Here is a 19,326-nt window from a genome sequence, read left to right on the forward strand (position 1 = left end):
GGTGGGCCGCGGCTCAAATAAATGATTAAGTGATGGAATCGTGACGATGCGGACGAGGGGCGCTTCTCCCACGTGCGAACTGCTGCATATATTTGGCTCCTATTATAAAAGAGTTGGAACATTATTGGTGCATTTTTTACAAGCTGCTTTTCGAACCATATAAATAACTAGAAAAAGTTTCTTAAGGTCAAGATTTGGATCATATTTTAGGCACATACATAATTAATATACAGGCTCACCCAATAGTCCAAATAAAATTGATCCTAACCTGATGATCTGAATTGTTGAATATAAATTATTTTCTATAAAACTAAAAAAATATTATCTACAAATTCTAACCTATAGGTTGGGTATACATTCAATGATAAAAAATAAGTAATTAAATCATACAAATGATGCTTTTTTTTTTCATTGCATGTATAGATCAGAAATTTAAAATCAAATAATTTTTTAATATTTATAATTTAGAGATATTCGTTTCTAATGATCCGAATCATTGATGTCAAAATCTTGATTATTCGATCAAGATTAATTTTATATAAGTTATTGCATCATTTTGATATATTAACTCTACTTCAAATCATATTTAAAATAATATTTATTTATTTAACAATTCAATATTATCTGAATTTATTAATATTATTTAAATTAAAATTTATATGTTAATTAGAAAGAATAATTCATTGTATGGTAAGCAACGGTGCCAGCAGATAATACTACTGCTCGTTTTGTTGTTATCCCTTTAGCCCTTTTAATGGCGTCACCTTTTTGACTTGGAGATTCCTGATAAAGAAATTGAAATAATGAATAAAATTTTTGGCTGAAGTCTGTCATAGGTATCATTTTTTTGAGACCTTGATGATGTTATTTATTATTTTTTTCCTTTCAAATGTCATTCAACTTATAGATTTAAATTGAAGCACTCATCGTAGCACAATACCACTAAAAGGTGATGGCTAAAATAGATGAAAATGATTGCTCATGACTTCATGCATTGAAATTACGAAGAATGTAAACTTATCATCTTTCCTTTTTGTTTTGCGTTTTAAGTTTGATCAGAGAATTTAGTAGTTTATTTCCTCTCAGATATTTGAAAGTTTGACTTAGTCACCACTATCGTTCATTCATTAATTAATGATGTGTGAAATGATTGAATAAGACACGTATAGATGATAAGCTCCACAGGCACAGTCACAGCTTGGATTTTGGTCATATCCTGTCGAATGATACACGAAAGATGGCTAAGGGTGTGTTTGATTAGTTATTAAAAATATATATTTTTATTTTTTAATTTAAAAAAAATAAAAATCAAAAATAATATTTGATAACATCATAAAAATTAAAATTAAAAAAAATTATTTTATATGTATAGTAAAAAATTTTTGCTTCTCAAAATTTTTTTTTCTTTTTTTATTTCCCCACGTCTAAAACACCAAACTAAAAAAGTAAAAAATCCGAATCTTTCTCCCTCATCTAACTCTTCACCTCCCCACCTTCTTCTCTTTTCCTTTCTAAATCCTTCTCTCTCATCGAGCTCTTCACCTGCCATTCCCAAACGTTGCTTTTTACTTTATAGCAACGTAGTTACTAAACATATTTTTTATTTTTTTATTTTTACTCAATAATAAAAATAAAAAAAATATTTTTTTTAAATTAAAAATCAAAAAATGTAACCAAATGCATCCTAAATAATTCGAAAGGAATAAGATGTGAATTCTAGCAGCATTATTCTTTCATGACCATCTTATATCTTGCAATCAGGACTTAATAGACTAAATCATTTGTCATTTATTATAATGATTTACAAACTTCATTAAACTTCACATTTTGAGACAATAGCTTTCTTACCTTTATCGGCCTTGCTAAAAGATCTAGAGGACATGATTCTAGATTTGACTAATTTTAACTGGATATGAATATAACTAATATAAGTTCAAAGTTTTCTCAAGAAAGAATATAGACATGCTGAATTGGTAAGGTCCTATACAACTTCATCAATCGCTTGTACTACAAGATCTCCCTTGATTTTGATGCAAAGTAAGGACAACAAAATGCGAAGGTGGTAGCTGATCATGTATAAATTGAGAGATGATACCGGAATTTCCTAGTTTTGAGGTTTTTAATATTTACAAGTATTCAAAGAATTTCTTTATATATATATATATATATATATATATATATATTTATATATTTATATATATTCAAATGACCTCTTGAAGGGTTTATATTGGTGTAACATTATATCCCTATATTTTCAGGGTATGAGACTGGCAGCCGTTGTAAGTTTTAATTATCTTAAAAGTATCAACCACTTAACGATAAATATTTATAATTCAGGGTGAGCTTTTCTTCATGCAATTAGCGAGCTTGATTTCTTAACATGCTTACCAATCACTAATCTTGATTCAAAAGGAACCACGCATTTCTAGCTAGTGCAGGTGGAGCAAATATAGTCATATAAATGCAAGGAAAATGAGTTTTCATGTATTAAATGATTTTGGCCCATGCTTAAAGTGTTGTATCATATCATTCATCCAAGTGGGCTATCAGATCCTGCACTACATGGTCCACTAAATTAAAGTCCATGGTCCAAGCATGGCTTAACATAATAAATCTGTGAGTTTTGATGCGAAGACTAAAAAGCATGTCCACCAAATCATAGTCCATGCCCCAAACATGGTCTAACGTAACAAATCTGCCGGGTTTGATAGGAGGATGAATAGGAGAAAACTAATTTAAGAAGTATTAAATGTAATTAAATTATCTCACAAATGAGTATACTTTGTTGATTATTATCTTAAAATTACATGTTGTACGAACATATATACAAGGAAATGGAAGTAGCATAGCTAAGTACACAATGGTTTTCTTTAAATTCTGAGTCCAACTAATATATCAATTCATCCACCTCCCACTAATTATTCAAAGCAGAACTAAACAAAATTAAATTATTTTCTAGATGATTATCTTAAAATTATATATTATGAATGAGTACATATATGAAGAAACGAAAGCAACATAGTCAAGCTTACCATGAAGATAGGCACAATCTTCAATTTTAAAAAGTGAAGTCTTATTAATTATCGGCGATCTTATTCAATATAAAAGCTCAAACTATTAGGTTTTCTTAAGCTTTGACCCTCACTAGCATATCAATTCATCTATCTTCTATTATTATTTTATGTGAGACTAAACCTCATACATGATCCTTCTAAAACTTATATATGATCCTCAACATTCTCCCCATTTTATGTTTAAGCCCATTTTAACCCCCCCCCCCCCCCCCCCCCCCCCCCTACTAAATACTCTTCTTGAGTGCACCATCTGTCCATCTACCTCCCACTAATTATTCTATATGAGATTATACCATCATATAAGCCGATTTTAACCTTTTGCCCGGTCACTCTTCTTGAATGCACCATTCATCTATCTTTCACTAATTATTCCATAGCAGTGCACCATCCATCAACCTTTCCACTTATTATTCCATGAGAATGCATCATTCATTTAAGTTTCCATTAATTATTCTAGATGGGACTAAATCTTATATGTGATTCTCAATATTCCACAAATTATTCCATGAGAATGCATGATCCATATGCCTTTTCATTAATTATTTCATGTGGACTAAACTTCACACATGATTCTCAACATTGTTCCCTTATCCATTTATCTCCCACTAATTATTATGTGGACTAACCTCCAATTCATTCCATATTCTCCCTGTCACATATGATCATTTTCCTCCAATATTCTCCCTGTTCACATATGATTCATTTTTTCCTGCCCAATTATTTTTCGATGATCATCCATCCATCTTCACTAATATCATTTAGGATTGAACCCCAATTTTATCCTCAATTCCAATTACTTTTTTGAGTCATCATCCATCTCTCACTAGTATCATTAGATGAACCCAATTTTATCCTCAACATTCTCTCTCTTCACGTATAAACTGGTGTTCACATCGGTGCTTGGTAAGTCTTCTTGTGTGCGCCATCTTCCTTCCAAACCTCACACGTGATCCTCAACATTCTTCCATTTTTACTGTCGATTTTTACTGGCATGGGCAAGATCGGCAGTTATCAATTTGATCACTTGTTGAGAAAAAAAGAGACTTTTAGGCCCACGAGGAGAAGGCCTTAATACAAAATTCGAAGTCCAATTCAACATGTTAGCCCGTTTATCTGCCAGTAATCATTTCATAGGAGATTAAACACCGCATCCACAACAAAAAAATCCCGACAAAATCAAGCATGTTGTACCAAGTATCTTCGCAATCCCCAGCGTAACCCCTTGCATTTGATTTCTTATAGTAAATCTAATTGCGCACATGGTTCAAAGCAAGTAAAATAGAAGACATGCAAAATAGAACATCTCTGGAGCTTGGTGTGCCGTTTGCTTAGCAGCATCAAATTGTCCTAACCCTCCATCGAGCTATCAATCGAGTAGATCTTCTCCCAATAGCACAGCCAAGGAGCAAATTCTCTCTCCAAATCTACTAAAAGACATCACTAGACTCCAAAACAAATACCAAAATGGCTCCATATTTACCAGATAGGCTCGAAAGGATTTAATAAAAGTCCGAGAACCAACTCATCCAACAATACAATGCACCCCTTTTCATAACTTCATATTTTGAGTTCAAAATACCGTCTTTAATATGACTATTATCTATTGAATCAGCATTTAATACAATAACGCTCTCACCCTTGGACATCGGCAGTTCCTGGATTATTGTATCACATACCTACATCAACAGAGATATGAATCCCGTATTATATGGAGCATCTGCATTAGATTACAAAGGATTCCTGTTGACATCCTTGTACAGCAAGTATCTTGAGCGGGTTTTTCCAAGTGCTGCATACCTGTGTATCAAAGTAGGAATATGAGGTTTTAAGCCAACCTGCGATGGAAGAATTGAAGAGACATGTTACCAATCATTAAAGGAAAATCATACCATTGAGGTACAAATGGTGCCATCCAAATGGCATCACCAGCTTGAATTGGGTACCTGTTTTCAAGAGAGTAAAAAGATGATGTGACTATAAAAGTATCCAAAGCGGTGTGGAACTAGGAAAGTCATTATGAAGATGCTGAAGGTAGCAGCAAGAGATTTAGAATATAGGGTTTTTGGTGGTAGGAAAATAAAGCTCTTTGACTTTCATGTTGACAGTTCTATCGACACCACATCTTCCCTTAATTTTTCTCAGTTAAGTGCTTCTTATGTTGGAAAATGCTAACTCTAACAAATAAGAGAAATATATCCAAACAAAAACATAGCAAAAATGCAGATATCCTTATAAGTGCATTTCAAGATAGTCTTTAGAAAAATTGTAGGAAGAAATTTCTACTTATGTTTGACTTTTAACGTCTTCAATTATCCATGCAGGGTCAAAAACATAAAAAGAAGAAAATGTATGAAAGATTGCAATTTATTCCAGTGCATCTGCTTCACAAGAAAAACATTGGATTAATTTTCTTTTTTTTTTTTTGTAAACTTAATTTAATTTTCTTTAATGTATAAGAGCAACAGAAGCTTTTGCAAAGTAGTGCAGACAGCAAAAGGACAACGGAAGACAAAAATTTCACTAGCATCTAGACATGGAGTTGCCTTGTTATACCAGGTCCTGCCTTTATTAGCAGCAAATTCACAGTGATATGTCAACAAAGCAACTCAGGAATAAATATAATAGCTATTTCAAATCGCAAGCTTACCAGCTATCACCCAAGCGATAGATACCTTGACCCTCTAATAGCAGCAAGCCATGCTGATTGTAATGAACCTCCTGCTCCAACAAGGAACACAACAAAAATCTACATTATCCTTAAAATAGGGCCAGAACAGCTACTAGAATCATTCTCAATCACTTCAGAAAGCAAACAGGATTTCATCATTTTTAGTTGCCTCTCAGTCATAGCAGAACTTATAGCCAGACAAAATAATTGCTGACAAACCTTCACATTAAGATATTCTCCAGGTTGGAAGTCCATTATCTGCATGGAGGAAACATGAAAGTCTTAGGCTTTCAGCATATTGAGAACAGAATTCTTGTGGCTCCTAGGACTTCCAGCCACATTTCCATAATAGTATAAGTGCTTCTCGGTAGGATTATGCTAAAAGCTGTCAACAAAAATGGCTGATGAACACTGTGAAGCAGAAATTATTGCAGAGATCCAATAAATACTAGCAAAAACATCTTAAAATAAATTTAAAATATTTACTGATTTTTTTAAAAAAAAGTCCTTTACTTGTTTATATATTTCTAGCTTTTTTGGCATCTAAATGACATCCAATGAAAGTGGTGCTTACATGTTGCGCCCAAACAAGCATGGACACAGGCACCATAAGGGCAATAAACTTAACACAATGACAGAACATCATTATGCCTTGGTGCAGTGATACCTAAACACACTTGGCATTGGTGTCAAGTGTAGAGGTGCCCCACATTGTCCAACACCTAACCACCAAAATTCTCAAGATGAGGATGGTTTTGCATGATATAGGCAAATAAATCGAGGATTTAAGCACCAGTTCGTAGTGGTCCATATAGTCACACCATACCTTATCAATAAGGTAACAATACATGTGCTGTATTGTATCATAACACAGTAATCCATGTCCTATCGGTAAGGCACTAGCATAGACACCGATATTAGTACTTCAATCCTTGATGTATATATATCTAAATGATAGGTATAATTTGAATGATAATGTATATGATAAGAAGTCACAATTTAATAGCACTTTATATTTAAAAAAGAAAGAAAGAAAGAAAAAAACCTTTTCTCATGCACTAAAATTTGCTGCACTTAAAAAGGAATGTTTATAGGCACTTTAAATAAGTTATATCGGCACGTAAGGGTTGCGACTTGACAGGTTTTCTTTACTCTTTTTTATTTAACTATGATATGTTTCTTAATTTAGTATTATGATTTTGGTTCAAGTTAGGAGTTTAATTTAAGAGTTTTGAGTCCATTAGAGATTGGCTGCCTCATATTTCTTATTTTGCTTTTCCTTATTCTTGTAGGATAAGTGGTCAGGAGTGTATAAATATTGTATTCCCTAGGGGCTATCTAGACATGCAATCAATTTAACAGAAACAATCTAAATGCTTTTGCAGGTCCCTATCCACTCAAGGTGATTGAATATCCCTTCTTCTACCTACCTTTTCTATTTTCTATTTAATTTTCTTGAAATAACACAGGAATTGAATTCCTATCAGCTTGGCATCAGAGCATCTTTCCAATAAATGACTCTCAAATGAAATCAGAAGAAAAAGCATGGTATCACATATCTCGAGTCCTACAGCATAGCTATAGGAAGTTTTTCCACACAAGCAAATGACCGAACAAGTGACTCGCAATGGGACTGAATCTGCAGCATGATTGGCGGCCAAGTTTGATCAAAAGCTCAATCAATTTAAGGAATTCCTGCTAGCCACAATCACTCAAGCCTTTGAACAATTTTGCAAGGATCAGCACGATTTGACTTCAGCATCCACTGTCATTGCCAAAGAGCTTGCTGAACAAAAAATGGAGGATATGCAAGACCGGCACCTCTACACAAAGGATACCAGAAATGCTAAAGATAAAGGTATACATCACCATAAAAATCTTAGTTTCCCTTGCATGGAAGTCGAGTTTCCTCCATGACAAGATGGTGATCTGCCAGGTTGGATATCAAGAGCAGAAAATTACTTCTGTTTTCATAGTATTACAAGTAATTCAAAAGTTGAGATTGTTCTATCAATCTCACTGGTGAGCAATCTAGTGACATGATTGTTTGAGTCATACCATAGGATTTCTACATGGGGAAGAATTTGTTGAACTCATAGTTTGTTTGGGTCCTTTTGAATATGAGAATGTCGATGGCAAGCTTGCAAAAAATTGTCAGACAACAACTGTTTTGAAATATCAAAGTCATTTTGAGCGGCTCATGAATAAACCTTGCGATTGGTCAGAACAACAACTTGGTGGAACTTTTATTGAAGGGCTTGCTTAGATACTAGTTTTGAGATCCATATGTATAGGCCCCATAATATGCCAGCAGCTACCTCTTTTGCCCAATTACAAGAGGCAAAGACTTGATGAAAATAGCCAGAACTTGGGTAAAAGAGCAAATAGCAAGCAATTTGCAGTGTTTCAGAAAGAGGCACTCAACAACAAACATGTTAGGCAGCTTACACAAGAGGAGATCATGGAACGAACAAACAACGGCTTAAGTTGACACTGTGATGAAAAGCAGGAACAAGGGCACTGTTGCAAAATGAAAATTTTCCCTTATTGAATGCACTCATTGACACCTCACAAGATAACAAAGATGAAGATGATTGCCATGCACCGCCTAGAAGAATTTGACCTTGAGGACAAGATCATTTTGAAAGAGGAGGAAACGATAGGTTTCATAATTTAATACCCTAATTTTGATTTAGGATAGGAGTTTAGTTTAAGAGTAGCTCCAGTCTTTTAGAGATTGGCTACCTCATATTTCCTATTTTGCTTTTCCTTATTCTTGTAGGATAAGTAGTCATGAATCTGTAAATATGTATTGCCCAAGGGGCCATATTGACATGTGATCAATTTAATAAAATCAGCCTAAAGGCTATTGGAGGTCCCAATCCCCTCGAAGTGATTGAATTTTCCTTCTTCTACCTATTTTCCCTATTTTTCTACTTTATTTTGCTTGAAATTCCATAGATAGAAATTGGATTCCTATCAAACTACTATGGGAACTTCTAAATCTTGATCAGGAGAAGAGGAAATCCAAGCTATAGAAAACTATCGATGTTTTTGAACAATTGATGATAAGGTTAAAAACCAGCTAAAATACTTAAGTATTATCTTTTAGGTATTAAGGATGGTGTAGATTATCTATTATGATGATTTAATTAGGAATATTGCAACATAAGGCATAGTCAGTTAGACATACCAATGGAGTACTAAAGTTGTTGCCAAGGTAGACAAACATGGGGCAGATAGAAAATTTACTGCTCATTTATCAAGGCACTGCCTTTCTGTGCCATCCAACTCCAACCAGAACTGATGCTTACATTTTACATTTCTTGGATAATAATGATGTTAAATTCCATTGTACTCCATCATTCTTGCAGGTGAATTTGATTGAAAAATGAAAATACTTGATCTCCCACGGGATATCAGAATTCCCGAACATAGACTTAGAATGCCACATGAACAGTCAAAGGCTTCAAGAGAGGTCCATGTTCCAATATGTCCCACTTCACCCTTCTAATTTTGTTCAGTTAATGCATTTCAACACCAATTGATGTTATTTCATGATTTCCATTTTTTTTAATTGGATTACCAAGAAATGTACAATTGATGACCTGTAAACATTGAAAACCTAGCATTCAATCACCAATCTTTTCTGGATATCAGTCTTCAACTACAATCATCTGCCAATAACTGGTAGCAAACTCCATTTGAGTAATTATTGAAGTACCACCTGCCTCACAACTTACAAGTGACCTTGCAGCTGCTTTGTGATGGTGCAAATATTGCATAATCATGTCATCTGTCCAATAGCTCTTCTACCCATCCCACAAGATTAGGAAAACACCACTTAAAAGATCCTCATAAAATTCCATACTTCTACAGACACCTAATGGTCATTTGCATAGATTTTTGGAGATTGTGGTGTCTGACCCTTGGCAAACGCGACAAGCATCCAGAAGACAATGTTCATCTCAAGTATTGCATAGTCCATCAAAGTCATCATACTAATAAACCAGAGATTCAAAATCTCTAACACTATATTTAAAGTAAGCAGCAAGAAGAATAAGCAAGAGAACCTCACATTAGTTCAAAATTGGCTTACATGGATATTAAAATCATATGGAGCTGAAGTAGGCAGCAGTTTCCTCAGTTCAAATACCTAAATAAACAGATAAAAGACAAAAGATAAAATCAAAGATGCAGAATTGATTCCGCATACGAATAGTGGAAAAAGGACTAGTGATGAGGCAAGAAGACTAATAGCAAACAAAAAAAGGAGACACAAAAGGACATTCTGAATAATCAAATCTCAAAACATTCCATCTACTATTGAAGACAGAATATAACATAAGTGGATGAACGGACAAAAATATCTACCTCCCCTGGAGTTTCAAGAAGTGGCTGCTTGTCTGTTGAACCTATAATTTGTTCAGGATAGTGATCTTCCAGGATGACATACCTAAATCAAAGAAGTTTGCATGGCTGTTAAATGTTTGTTGAAAAGGTTTTCTTTTTTTTTTTGGGTGGGGGGTGGTTAACAAATAGCTACTTCACAAGTGGCTTAGCGATCAATAAGTGAAAAAGACATAAGCTTACAGATCCAGTCTGTTCAACATTTTATGAACAATTGCAGGAGTTTGATGACCGAGTGAAATTTCAAAGATTGTAATACGTGTGAAGACATGATTAAATAAGATGAACAGAAAACTTCTCAAACACAATGCACATTTCTGGAATTCAGGAGAAAAGCAACCTCCGCTCAAAGATGATGAGGGTAGCTGTTTTGTCACACTTCAATGTATGCTCCACATTAGCGGGCAAATATGCATATGAGTCCACCTACATTCAAGATAAGGATGCTAAATTCCCTCATTTTTGGGTTCTCAATGAAACGGCAAAAAAAAAAAAAGAAAAAGGAAATGCTCATGAAGTTTGTGCCTGAATTCAAAGAGCAACACAAGTTCGGCAATATACAAAAATAAGCAATAATTTTCAAAAATAAATTAAAAGAGGCAATGAGAATAACATAAAGACATGCCTGCAATAAAGATGAATCCAAAAGATTTATCTTATAAACCGATGCAAGTAGTTTCTTGATTATAATAGTTTTTAGGTGCCCCTCAATATTCTGTCACTAACTACAAGTATGCTACTCAAGGTTTTAAATCCCGTGGGACAGGGGTGTCCCGATTTTCGCCCGAAACGGGACACCCCACTCCCGCCCCATCTCGATGGCCGTCCTGATCGGGCATCCCGGTACATACTTGGGATGCCCTTTTATATATATAAATATCTTTTTTTTTTTTAATTTATCTTAAAATTTTACTGATCTATTTGTAGATGTGATTTTTTTTAAAATTTATCCTAGAGTGCGACAGACGTGAAGACCAAATTTACGGAGTCTGGATTCAATTTTTGTTGCATGCACTTGGTGCAATTGGACCACATCAAATACTATGGTCCATAACACGCCACGCTAGCCCTTCTATCTCGCCTATTCCCGATTGCGTGCTATCCATTGTAGCCCTCCTATCGCGCCAATTCCCAATTGCACGCTATCCACCGTGCATCCGCTAGCCCTTCTGGCTCGCAGATTCCCAATCGCGTGCTATCCACCATGCATATGCTTCAGGATTTGCCCTGGTTCATGTGGCCTGGGTTTGACGCTACCTCAATCGGGGAGACCCTTCTGTATCAGAGCCTGAAGACCCCGAGGCTCGAGCTCCTTTTCCTCCCCGTTCAGTGCTTTCTCCTCCCTCCTCCCTCTCCGTCTGTTGGCTTGGTTACTCGTCGGAAATCCCATGGCCTCCTTCTCTCCTCTCTTCTCCCTTAGTCGTCCTTCCTCCCGACGTACCCAACTCTCGAAAAATGAAAATTGAAAGGAGAAGACCGTGCTCCCTCCGACGATGATGCCGACACCGATGCCAATGCACCATTGAAAAAAGAGGTCAGTATTCTTTTTCCTTCATTCTTCTCCCCTCCCAACAGCCCATTCGCAATCGACAATGAGAAAACAACTAGGACACAACCGGGCTGGTTGTACCGGTGCCTGATCTGGTCGGGATGATGATGGGATGACCGGGACGAAGGCCGAAAATTTGTTTCGAGGTCCTGCATCCGTCCCTGGTGCCGAAATCCTAAAGGAATGGGACAGGACGGCCCCCATCCCGGGGGACTTAAAACCTTGATGCTACTCCATAACCTCCATGTATGAGCCTGCAGCAATACTGAGATGTCAAACTCATAATTGTTGCAATCGAAAATGACATGAATGTTGAACATTCTAAGCCCATCACTGAGATTGATTGGTATTATCAAACAGATTGAATACAATGTACGTCATAATCTTGACTAAATTGAACTTTTATAAAAAGTGGGAACGGTTCCTAGTCAGGTTGATTTGGTTTGGTGCCTCCTGATTAGTATAAAATAAATAGAAATTATTAATATGGTCAACAAATGATTAATAAAATCCAGAAATCAAGAATGCCCATGAATAGGATTTGTTGGTTCTTTATATACTAGTAAGATAAATTAAGAGTGTTTCTAGCAAAGTTTTGAATACCATGGAACGAGACTATCCTAGTTTTTATATGGAATGGGACACCCTGCATACTAACACTTGAGACAGTAGATGTCTCGTCCCATCTCACTCTATGTCCAGATTTGTCCAATCCAAACACTCGTGATGGTTCCTTGTCTCAACTCTCAACATTTGGGATGGTGGGGTGCCCCACCATCACACCAGTATTTAAAACCTTGGTGTCCAGTGAAAATTGGAATTTGGAAGTGTAGTTCGATTGGTTATGATTAACTCAACAAGAATCGAAGGCTGTGATTACTCCTGAACAAAAGTTTACCTATGCTTTTTATATAAATATATGGATGCATTATGTGCATGTACATCTATTTATGTATATCACTATGCCCATGACATAGATTCAAGATGTCAAATATACAATCATTGGTTAATGGTTAGCATACTATAAGAAAATTCTTCCACCTACCACCTTCAAACCTCACAACTTCTAGGGGAAAGTCAACATATTACATGCTTATGCATGTGTCATCCTACCACATTTACCTAGTGCTTTTACAAACATACTCCCTAATGAAATAATGCAACTACAGTGATCACTTATTCAGAAAACTCTCATTCTTGTTGCATCCAATTGCCACCATCTGCTGATAATACAGCTAAATGCTCTTAAGATTTTTACACCAAACCATCCAATATCATGAAGACACTCCCACTTAACCTAAAACACTTATTCCCGCCTTTAAGTCTGATAATTCCTACTATCCTTTTTCAAGAAATCTTTCCCAATATTCCCAAACGGATCCATTGCTGAAACCAGTTTTGGCAATCTAGCACCAATTTTTCCCTGCAAATGAAGAAATTTCTGCAACCAAAATCTTGCATAAAATCTTTGGATCATAGACCTTGTGCCGGCTATGGAAACAGCAATTAAGTCGGAAGCATAACATGTCAGAATATGCTACCCAATATGCAGTTAAAGAATCTAAGTGAATTGCATATCATCCACAAATCAGAACCATTAGGTCAGTGGATATGCAGGTCTCCTCACACCATGCACATAACAATACTAACCAAGACAAATACAATATTCTAAAACTTTGCAGCAGAAACATCTACATCACTGCTGACCAAATGAGAAAATGGACTTTCAAATATTGAGCTGAAAGACAAGCAGTAACTAAGAACATGAAAATAATATGAAAAATCACTCAAAAACAGATAAGATCTTACAGGTAGTTTATGGCTAATTCCAGAATTATTTGACAAAACAGCACTGCCTTGAATGACAAACACAAACCTGGATGGATTATTATAAAATAACAAATACAAAAGTTATGAAAAGCTAGTAGCTGATGATAAATTGCAGAATGAAATAGATGAAGATCAACCCTGAGTTCTTTCAGAATGCAGATGAGGCAAAATAGGTGAATATGTATCACATATGTGGTAAAACAGGAAATTTGAATCTCCAAAACATTGGCTGGAGGAAAGAAAGGAGGACAAAGAGCAATAACAGTTACCCTCTTGGGTTATTGGCGAGCTTCAGGCAAAACAAAAGTCCTAAAAGAATCCCATTGATACTTAATACAAAGGTGGTTTAGGCTAAAGTCTGTCAGAGATCATCATCTCAGTTTCTATAAAGTCCTATTTTGACAGAGAACAATTCAAAGAAATTTTAGCGCAGGGTGGCAAGGCAGTATTCAGTTTTGTGATTTTTAATCAATTATGTTGCCTTTAGTGCATCTGAAGGTTCATATATGCACACATAATGAACAAGACAAAGTTTTGATAATTTCATATATTTAGTAAAGGTTTCTTGGTATCTCCACTTTACTTTTCCTGGTATGTGACTAAGCAGTGAAAATGATATCTTAGTGCTAGGTCACGGCACCTAGGTCCTTTTGGAGAGAAGAATTCTTCAATGATTACTCTTTCCCAGTCACCAGTTGGTAATTCAGTTACCGAAATCTCCTTACCTTTGCCGTCTAAACCCCAAAATTCATCATTTTACTTACATTACCAGTTTCACTGATTCATCTTAATGGTAACCCTGCACTCCTGATCATCGCTCTAGTTCCATACTTAAGACCATTAGCTTTTTATATCCAGAAACCAGAGATACTCTACTTTTGACTTTAAATAAGTGGAAGCAACAACCCTTCTGACAAGCTAGCAGGATTTAGCAAAAAAAATTCTAAAACATATGAAGGAGCTGCACAAAAAGTTCTAAAACATATGAAGAAGCTGCAATTAGATTCCCTAAATATGTAGACTAGATAAGATAAAGAAAATATTATCCTGAGAATGTAAAGGCAACATATTTGATTGGCTGTTCTTGTTTATGGATGGCAAAATGGTAAAGATCCTTAAAAGCCCTTCTATACTCCATTTTGGTGTTCCTCAGTTTCAGATTTTCTTTTCCTCTCTCATCCATGTTTAGCATTTCCCTTTTCCCATTTATTACACTTACATATATGGTTCCAATATATTATTGGCTTTTACTGATTATCATTTTTTTCTCTCTCTTATCCATGTTTATCATTTCCCCTCTTCCATTTATTGCACTTCAATCTACGATTCTGATATATTATTGGCTTTTACTGATAAATACAGCATGATGAAGATATTTACAATTCTGTGTGTAGATATTGCACGAAGCAAGATGTTGGACACTAATATAGGTGGTGGAAATAACTATTCTGTAGAAGCAAAGAGATAAAAGAAAGTGCACCTTTCAACATCTTTTGGGGGTAATCCTGATTTTGAATTCTCTGCATTAAAAAATGGCACCAATTATAGATGTATTAATTATAAACTATGAACAACAATAAGCTTGAGTTGTTGAGTACAGAGAAATATCTAGCATCAAGAACGAATAAAGCTGCAAATACCATCAAACCTCAGATGAAAAGATATTTGAGTGCGTCACAGATATACGAACATGAGTGCCACAAAAATATTAATGGTTTATTCAGTCAACTATTTGCAAATTGTAACAGGATATTTGGTCACAAAGACTCTTGCAATTTGCTGTATGCTCCAATTGGAAGGTCACACTTAAAAAAAAAAAAAAAAGTTCTTCCTGATCTCGTAGAGAAGAGGCACTGCAAAATCAATTGAAGCATGGCATTCAGCCAGTTTCAATTGGTTGAATGTAGGTATAAATTTAAACTTCTTCCCAGACACTTTGGTAGTAATCATGTAGTGCTCATACTAACTTGTGACTTCACTCTTTATGAAATGCATCTTCTGTATTTCAAATTATGTGATGTAACAATTTCCTCGAAAGAAAAAAAAAGTTACTTGATGTAACAAACCTTGCATCTTTGCCAGATACATTGTAAAGTGTGCACCCATTGCTGGACTGATCAAATATGCTCCCAACGTATTAATCCTATAAAATGAATGAGAAAATTCGGGATGGTACTTAATGTCAGATTTGATTATCTGATAAAACTTTGTGAAGAAATAAAATGGAAATACCAATCGGGCAAAGGGCTGAACACATGGCTTTCTGGTGCTATAAGAGCATGATCTCTTTTATAGACACTTCGTGTAAATCCCGGTAAATCTGCCAAGTAATGAGTAAAGATGAAGATAATGAGATTTCCAACCACAACCTTGATGAAAGATGAGGAACTTTGTTTAAGGTGACTAACGTGTGCATAATATCAAAGCTTTAGTCACAGCCTGTTCTCTCGTAATAATGTATGTATAAAACAAATCATCATATATCCAATGAGAATCAAATCTTGTTTTAGAAATATCTTTTTTCCTCATAGAAACCTACCAATCAAGTAACTTCAATACAAATTATGAAGCAATACACTATCCCATATTTGATTAACCTGTCATGCTGAAATGTCAAGTCTAAAGTCAAACACTGACTCTACCATTCCTATCTTCAATAGAATTCACATGATTGGATCATTTATCTCGGACCACATTCTCTCCATTATCATGTTCCTTGCATAGCTGCATGTTAGATATCCTGCAAGTCCCTATAAACCATTGTCAACCATCATTAAGCTTCATTTCATGCCTTATGCCATCCATGGACGCCACCAAATTCATTAAAACCAGACCATCAACCAACATGCCTAGCATGAATTTTTCATGATAAAATCCATCAGGCCACAATTTTGAGTCTAATTCAAAAAATACAGTAGGCAGCACCTTGTGTTATCTAGATGAATAGTTTATATTCCATAGGTTCTATGATTCTATCCAGTCTAAGTAAGAATATGAACAAAAGGACATGACAAAAAGAAAACATGAGAGATTTAGAACAATCTTTTGCTTAAATAATGTACAGAGAATTGCATGTATTTCCAGGACCGAATTTGACAAATATAAGTCTAACGTTCATTATCATGAACAGAAGAAAATAGGTGAGATCGAAACAGCAATCATCGATATGCTTCTTGCCTCGCCAGATAGCATTGACTTTTCCCTTCAACATGTTGTGGACTTTGTCATCAGACGTGGTATCAGACTTCATAATTACCTCCACAGTACTCAGAGAAAGAAAATTTAGCGCCCATGAAATTACAAAGGCCTCGCTTCAAAGCAAACTGTACATCAAATTACCAACTTTTCTGATTTCCAAAATACAAAAACCACTCTAGACCATTAAAGAACACCAAAACCCAGCAAGCAGCCAGAATCAACGAGAATCGAATCAAAACCATGAGGACGTGAACTATAAAAAAAATGGAATTTCGATGGTTCTTCCAACAAAAACCACCTCTTTCCATTGACCTCGGGCATACCTTGGAGGTGGGTAGGGGAAAGGGTAGGATTTGTGACTTTCCAATAGAGAGGCTGTGAGTTCGAATCGGTGGTGAATAGAGAAGCGGAGCAGAACCCTTCCTCCCCGAATGCCAGTTCCACCGCAGCTGCGTAATAAACAACTGTTTAGTCCCTACAGATCGACAGAGCAGAAGGGGTGGAAGAGAGAGTTCTTACCCCATCGAAGAAGGAAAAGAAGAAGAGCGTGGAAAGGACGAGACGAGTCTGAGGCGGATCTCAGCATTCTTGGATTTCTAGGGTTTATTTTAAGGAGGGTTTTGCAGAGAGTAACAGCGTCTCCGGAGTGGGGATTTGGAAAAGCGAGGGAGAGAGTTCGGAGACTGGGAGGGGCACAGGCAACCACCCCGCCGGTCGTCTGTTCGGTAGTGCGAGCCACATCACCATTGCATTGATGCCGCATCACGATTTTGTTCTGCGTTTGTATTGACCGTGGTTGGTGCTTATCCAGCTGGCCATTTGATCCATTTTTATTTATTTAATTTGTATCTATCTATCTATTCCAAATTTTCGGTACATCTAATATAATACCAGATAATTAATTTTGAGTCTGCACATTGTTAACGAATTTTATATCATATCATTATTTATTTTTTAAAAATAATTATTTTTTAAATTAATAAATTAATATGATAAAATTATATCTATTTAAATTTTTGATATTAATCCATATTGATGGTTCCATTATTTAATTACAACAGTAATTTTTATCGTAAAAATAGATTTTAATTACATCATTTAATTTGTATATATGAGCTTCAATTCACTTCTCTAATATCATAATATTTTTTTATTTAATTAAATAATATTTTATAGATATTTTTTTATCCACAGTATTCAAAGGTGGTAAGTTCATGCTTATGTGGATAGCTTAAATTATTATCTTATTTTTTCTCAGTTTCTACTTTCTATATATATATATATATATATATTAGATTAGATTAGATTTGTTTACCTCTTGAAATAAGTCATGAATTTAAGTCTCACTTAGGTTGTTACGTGCATCAATTCTTCAATCTAACCTCAATAGCTAATCCAAGTGGCAATTTTGGCCACCACTTGGACATAAATTGGTCTTAAGGGGCAAACCAAGCTGCCAACCATGATTATCAATAAGATTATGGATTTTGATGTTTATTAAGATATCAATTTGAATCATCAAGCGAACAAACAAAATAGTTAGCTAGCAGCAAAAAATCATGTGCCTCCAATTCAAATGCATTTAAAATAACTGACTATCATGACTAACACGATCGTGATCCCATTGATTGAGAAATGGTTACAACTTGTTTCAAACAAATCAGCCATCACTGCACAATCAATATAATTAAGATTTCTTTGCATACGCGGTGTTGAGACCATTACCGAACAGTTAAGATTTATTTCTGTCTTACTCAGCAATAGATGTTGGCCTTTTTCTATATGATGGGTCACAGAGGGACCTTCAAGTATATCTTTTTTTAAGTTCTTACACTCTCCCACAGCAATTTTTGATAACCATCCATCTTTTGATGACGAACATTAAGTATTGCATTGATTTCTATAATGCAAATATTGCACCGTAGAAGATCTGTGCTCGATCAAATGACTTCATCATATAGTATTAGTATATGTTTGTATTTTTCTCGATCCATAGTTCTTAGATAAATCAAGCAAGATAGAGATGGATGCCGGTAATTTATTTGCCAATAAATATGTATCTTTGGCATAGAGTTTTTCAGGACACCATAATCAGTGAATGGCAAAAAAAATTGTTTGTGAGCGGCAGAGAGGATAACTATAATAGTTATCCAACTTGATATATAGCCTACTATAATATATATTAATTTCAAGCATTTCATAACAATGGTGGTACATTAAAATAATTCACAGAAATGCTGACAAGAATATATTTCATCATGAACAATTGCTAAGTGATAATGCATCCCTCTCTCTCTCTCTTTATATATATAATTTTATTTCTTCCTTTCTTTTCCTTTTGCATGGTTTGCTGCTATTTATAAATATCCTCAGGCCACTGTAGGCAAAAATCATCCAACACCAATTGCATTTCCATCTCATCCAACAGATCCCTCTGACAAAGTTGATCTTTAGTGGTGGCCAAGACATTTGTTAAAGATGGAAAAAGATGCTGGTAAAGTTCCAAAAGTAGACAAGCTTTTGTTGCAATAAATAACACAGCTAAGACTCTACTAAAGTCCCTTATCAAAAGAAGAAAAGCTCTACCAAAGTTCAAT

At 35.2% G+C, this 19,326-nt stretch overlaps 1 protein-coding gene across 3 annotated transcripts; it reads right to left on the bottom strand.

Annotated features, from left to right (window-relative positions):
• Positions 1-4,599: 4,599 nt before the first annotated feature.
• LOC105043786 ((S)-ureidoglycine aminohydrolase) lies at positions 4,600-17,519 on the bottom strand. Of its 3 annotated transcripts, XM_010921482.3 has the most exons (13): positions 17,249-17,519; positions 17,053-17,178; positions 15,764-15,851; positions 15,598-15,674; positions 15,012-15,051; positions 13,511-13,577; positions 10,493-10,578; positions 10,117-10,198; positions 9,842-9,898; positions 5,962-6,000; positions 5,722-5,792; positions 4,964-5,017; positions 4,600-4,871 (listed from the first exon to the last, which is right to left on the bottom strand). In XM_010921482.3, exons 1-13 carry the CDS (start codon positions 17,490-17,492, stop codon positions 4,802-4,804), a joined length of 1,101 nt encoding a protein of 366 aa, XP_010919784.1. In that variant the 5' UTR covers positions 17,493-17,519; the 3' UTR covers positions 4,600-4,801. The 3 variants fall into 3 exon arrangements, with proteins under 3 accessions (XP_010919784.1, XP_029120004.1, XP_010919786.1); XM_029264171.2 differs by lacking the exons at positions 15,598-15,674; positions 15,764-15,851; XM_010921484.3 differs by lacking the exons at positions 10,493-10,578; positions 13,511-13,577.
• Positions 17,520-19,326: the final 1,807 nt, after the last annotated feature.

Source organism: Elaeis guineensis, chromosome 4 (genome assembly GCF_000442705.2).
Source record: "Elaeis guineensis isolate ETL-2024a chromosome 4, EG11, whole genome shotgun sequence".
Taxonomy (NCBI): Eukaryota; Viridiplantae; Streptophyta; class Magnoliopsida; order Arecales; family Arecaceae; genus Elaeis; species Elaeis guineensis.

What these genes read in the sequence shown, in the direction of transcription:
- LOC105043786 (XM_010921482.3), bottom strand. Translation starts at nt 17,492, where the DNA reads ATGCGGCATCAATGCAATGGTGATGTGGCTCGCACTACCGAACAGACG. An exon ending in CCCCCAAAAGATGTTGAAAG is followed by an intron (nt 13,578 to 15,011) that starts GTGCACTTTCTT and finishes TAATCCATCCAG; the next exon opens with GTTTGTGTTTGTCATTCAAG. An exon ending in GAATTAGCCATAAACTACCT is followed by an intron (nt 10,579 to 13,510) that starts GTAAGATCTTAT and finishes TCTTGAATGTAG; the next exon opens with GTGGACTCATATGCATATTT.